This window comes from Pagrus pagrus (genome assembly GCF_965226575.1).
Source record: "Pagrus pagrus genome assembly, contig: HAP1_SCAFFOLD_485, whole genome shotgun sequence".
In the NCBI taxonomy this organism is placed as follows: domain Eukaryota; kingdom Metazoa; phylum Chordata; class Actinopteri; order Spariformes; family Sparidae; genus Pagrus; species Pagrus pagrus.
In genome coordinates this window covers 1-5000 of record NW_028174982.1, presented here as the reverse complement: position 1 = coordinate 5000, position 5000 = coordinate 1, and the positions used below count along the sequence as shown (strand labels likewise).

Below are 5000 nucleotides of genomic sequence, written 5' to 3'. Positions count from 1 at the left end.
GAAAATACATTAGATAAGGTTTGAACTAGAATGATATAAAACACAACATACAAAACATTATTGTAATAATAATGATAATTGGAAACAGATGAGGGGTGTGACAGAAATAATGTAATCATTAAAAAATGATCTGCTCAACCCCAGATTGAAGCTTCTAAGTCAGATACAATATATCAAGGTCATTTTTCATAATTGTCATCTTTATTCTGCAAGTTGTGTTTTACACATTACCATGGACCTAATGGCAGAATGGATGGCTTTACCTGTTTTGTTGAAACTATTGTTGCTTTCTTCTACAGGACGTGGTGTATTTGCAAAGGGTACAATCAGCAGAGGACAATTTGTTGCTGAGTATAGGGGGGACATGATAAATGATGCAGAATATCAGAGCAGAAGAGGAGTTTACCACCCATCATGTGCTGCGTTTATGTTTGCATTCAAGTGGAGAGGGAAAACATGGTGGTAAGACTTAATTTCTCCACCTATTCTACACCACACTAGACCATATTAGAATATTGTGAATGGGACTCTGATCTGGTGTTTTTCTTTTTGTCATGTTCCCATCTATTTTTAAGCATTGATGCCTCAAGAGATGATGGGTCATTGGGGCGGCTAGTGAATGATGAACACAGGAGGCCAAATTGTAAGATGAAAAGGACTGATGTGAATGGAAAGCCACACCTCTGTTTGTTTGCCTTGGATGATATTCAAGAAGGAGAAGAAATTACCTATGATTATGGAGACGGGGACTGCCCATGGAGAACACAAGTATGTTATACAGTACACATTATACAGAATGGCTGTGTGTAACAGAATCAAAGTAACTTTTGAAAGAATCCTATTGGTATAATATTATGAATCTAATCTAATCTACATTTTTTTCATTATTGCATATTATTGAAAAAAATGCTATGACGTTTGATGTTTTGAGTATGTTGGTATGCATCTCATTCAATTGATTTTTGTCTAAAACTTGAACCTTGAGCAAGTGTTAATTCATTTTCTAAAATGCTGTGAAGGTTAGTGCAGATTAACCAATGGTTTATCGTTATCTCTCATTCTAAAATATTCATGTTCAATGTGTTTATAGATGACCAGCATTAATTTCTCTCACTTCTTTAAGTAGCTTTAATGAGCCACAGTTTTGATGATACTGTAGTGTGAAAAAACACTTTAACATAACCCATGAAGAATGTTAATGTTGGCTATGTATTTCAGGCAATTTTCATGTATCAATGAGATTATACTCTTATTTAATCATTACTCTGGATGTGGATTAATCTGGACTCTCACGATGTCCCCACATCACACCTTCACCCTTTCTTGTCTGGGTAATAACTGTGTTTGGAAAATCAGACTACTGGTAGTCTGGTCCCCATGAGGAACTGAAACGTCCCCATAAAGCCTGTTTGATTTTACGATGTGTGAAAACAGAGGTTGGCAAGATAGAGAGGAATGTTTACTATGAGGTTGTTGTCTCTTGACGTTTTGTGCATGCTGACATGCATCTCCTCTAGGAGATTCTGTCTGCATAATTGTTCACTCTTTTTGTATTCTATAAAGTTTACTTGAGTTTGACTATTGGTTTCTTATATCATATCCTGACATGTTGTTTTACTAAGATGACCAGCACTGCAGCTGATGATGTGGCTTCACATGACTCTAGTCCATCCCTGTCTGTGAATCCGATGGATGATGCTGCTGGTCCAAGCAACACTCAACAGGTATTTACATATCCATCACTTTTTTATGTTATTTTTCTCTTTATATCTGAGCATTTATGATGATGGACATTAATTTTCATGATAATGTATTGTGCATAAACATGGCAGGCAATTTCACATAATGCATTCAAAATGTTAGTGTTAGCAGAGTATTTCAGGCAGATTTAATTTATCACAGGGATTATTCTCTTGTTTAGTTATCACTTTATTCTGGACACTCACGATGTCCCCACACCACACTTTCACTAAGTGTCTGAGTAAAAAGTGTGTGTAAAATGTTTTAACATGGTCCCCATAAGGAACTGAAATATTGTGTATAGAAATGTCCCCACAAAGCCTGTTTGATTCAAGACGTGTGAAAGCAGCCAGAGCTTGGCTGGGTAGGAAGGAATGTGTACCATGATATTTGATGTTTTCTCTCAGAAATCAGTGTCATGCATTTCATTCGAGAGAGATTCTGTGCGGACAATTTTTCACTTGTTTTTCCCTATTGTGTTGTACAGAGCTTACATCAGATTCACCATTGGTGTCTTGATCGATCATATTCTGAAACTGTATCATTGTTCAATGTGTTTATAGATGACCAGCATTACAGCCAAACATGTGGCTTTAGGTGACTCTCATCCCTCTTCCCCATCTCTGAGTCAGATGGATGATGCTAGGCGTACAAACTACACTCTCCAAGAGGTATATATACATTTTACTCACTTCTCTTTACAATTCTACAGTTCATTTAGCAGACGCTTTTATCCAAAGCAACGTGCAGTACAATTAAAAGCATTGACGAGGCTCTTTATCACGTTTTTGAAGTTCTCTCACTTTTTTAAGTAGCTTTAATGAGGAAGGACCACAGTTTTGATGATAGTGTAGTGTGAAAAAACACTTTAACATAAACCATGAAGAATGTTAATGTTGGCTATGTATTTCAGGCAAATTTCATGTATCAATGAGATTATACTCTTATTTAATCATTACTCTTAATCTGGACTCTCACGATGTCCCCACATCACACCTTCACCCTTTCTTGTCTGGGTAATAACTGTGTTTGGAAAATCAGACTACTGGTAGTCTGGTCCCTATAAGGAACTGAAACATTGTGTAAAGAAATGTCCCCATAAAGCCTGTTTGATTTTACGATGTGTGAAAACAGAGGTTGGCAAGATAGAGAGGAATGTTTACTATGAGGTTGTTGTCTCTTGACGTTTTGTGCATGCTGACATGCATCTCCTCTAGGAGATTCTGTCTGCATAATTGTTCACTCTTTTTGTATTCTATAAAGTTTACTTGAGTTTGACTATTGGTTTCTTATATCATATCCTGACATGTTGTTTTACTAAGATGACCAGCACTGCAGCTGATGATGTGGCTTCACATGACTCTAGTCCATCCCTGTCTGTGAATCCGATGGATGATGCTGCTGGTCCAAGCAACACTCAACAGGTATTTACATATCCATCACTTTTTTATGTTATTTTTCTCTTTATATCTGAGCATTTATGATGATGGACATTAATTTTCATGATAATGTATTGTGCATAAACATGGCAGGCAATTTCACATAATGCATTCAAAATGTTAGTGTTAGCAGAGTATTTCAGGCAGATTTAATTTATCACAGGGATTATTCTCTTGTTTAGTTATCACTTTATTCTGGACACTCACGATGTCCCCACACCACACTTTCACTAAGTGTCTGAGTAAAAAGTGTGTGTAAAATGTTTTAACATGGTCCCCATAAGGAACTGAAATATTGTGTATAGAAATGTCCCCACAAAGCCTGTTTGATTCAAGACGTGTGAAAGCAGCCAGAGCTTGGCTGGGTAGGAAGTAATGTGTACCATGATATTTGATGTTTTCTCTCAGAAATCAGTGTCATGCATTTCATTCGAGAGAGATTCTGTGCGGACAATTGTTCACTTGTTTTTCCCTATTGTGTTGTACAGAGCTTACATCAGATTCACCATTGGTGTCTTGATCGATCATATTCTGAAACTGTATCATTGTTCAATGTGTTTATAGATGACCAGCATTACAGCCAAACATGTGGCTTTAGGTGACTCTCATCCCTCTTCCCCATCTCTGAGTCAGATGGATGATGCTAGGCGTACAAACTACACTCTCCAAGAGGTATATATACATTTTACTCACTTCTCTTTACAATTCTACAGTTCATTTAGCAGACGCTTTTATCCAAAGCAACGTACAGTACAATTAAAAGCATTGACGAGGCTCTTTATCACGTTTTTGAAGTTCTCTCACTTTTTTAAGTAGCTTTAATGAGGAAGGACCACAGTTTTGATGATAGTGTAGTGTGAAAAAACACTTTAACATAAACCATGAAGAATGTTAATGTTGGCTATGTATTTCAGGCAAGTTTCATGTATCAATGAGATTATACTCTTATTTAATCATTACTCTTAATCTGGACTCTCACGATGTCCCCACATCACACCTTCACCCTTTCTTGTCTGGGTAATAACTGTGTTTGGAAAATCAGACTACTGGTAGTCTGGTCCCCATAAGGAACTGAAACATTGTGTAAAGAAATGTCCCCATAAAGCCTGTTTGATTTTACGATGTGTGAAAACAGAGGTTGGCAAGATAGAGAGGAATGTTTACTATGAGGTTGTTGTCTCTTGACGTTTTGTGCATGCTGACATGCATCTCCTCTAGGAGATTCTGTCTGCATAATTGTTCACTCTTTTTGTATTCTATAAAGTTTACTTGAGTTTGACTATTGGTTTCTTATATCATATCCTGACATGTTGTTTTACTAAGATGACCAGCACTGCAGCTGATGATGTGGCTTCACATGACTCTAGTCCATCCCTGTCTGTGAATCCGATGGATGATGCTGCTGGTCCAAGCAACACTCAACAGGTATTTACATATCCATCACTTTTTTATGTTATTTTTCTCTTTATATCTGAGCATTTATGATGATGGACATTAATTTTCATGATAATGTATTGTGCATAAACATGGCAGGCAATTTCACATAATGCATTCAAAATGTTAGTGTTAGCAGAGTATTTCAGGCAGATTTAATTTATCACAGGGATTATTCTCTTGTTTAGTTATCACTCTATTCTGGACACTCACGATGTCCCCACACCACACTTTCACTAAGTGTCTGAGTAAAAAGTGTGTGTAAAATGTTTTAACATGGTCCCCATAAGGAACTGAAATATTGTGTATAGAAATGTCCCCACAAAGCCTGCTTGATTCAAGACGTGTGAAAGCAGCCAGAGGGCTGGGGAGGGGATTTCTAACTCC

The 5000-nt window shown here is 37.0% G+C and overlaps 1 protein-coding gene across 1 annotated transcript in view; it reads left to right on the top strand.

The window, feature by feature from the left end:
• Positions 1-4604, top strand: part of LOC311254152 (uncharacterized protein) — a gene marked incomplete at its 3' end in the record, with an annotated part of 5511 nt that extends 907 nt beyond the window's left edge. Inside the window, exons 2-8 of the mRNA XM_084384550.1 lie at positions 300-462; positions 576-768; positions 1623-1724; positions 2304-2411; positions 3063-3164; positions 3744-3851; positions 4503-4604. Of these exons, the coding sequence (XP_084240676.1) occupies positions 300-462; positions 576-768; positions 1623-1724; positions 2304-2411; positions 3063-3164; positions 3744-3851; positions 4503-4604 (878 nt within the window). The remainder of the gene's footprint in view (positions 1-299; positions 463-575; positions 769-1622; positions 1725-2303; positions 2412-3062; positions 3165-3743; positions 3852-4502) is intronic.
• Between the last annotated feature and the right edge of the window lie 396 nt (positions 4605-5000).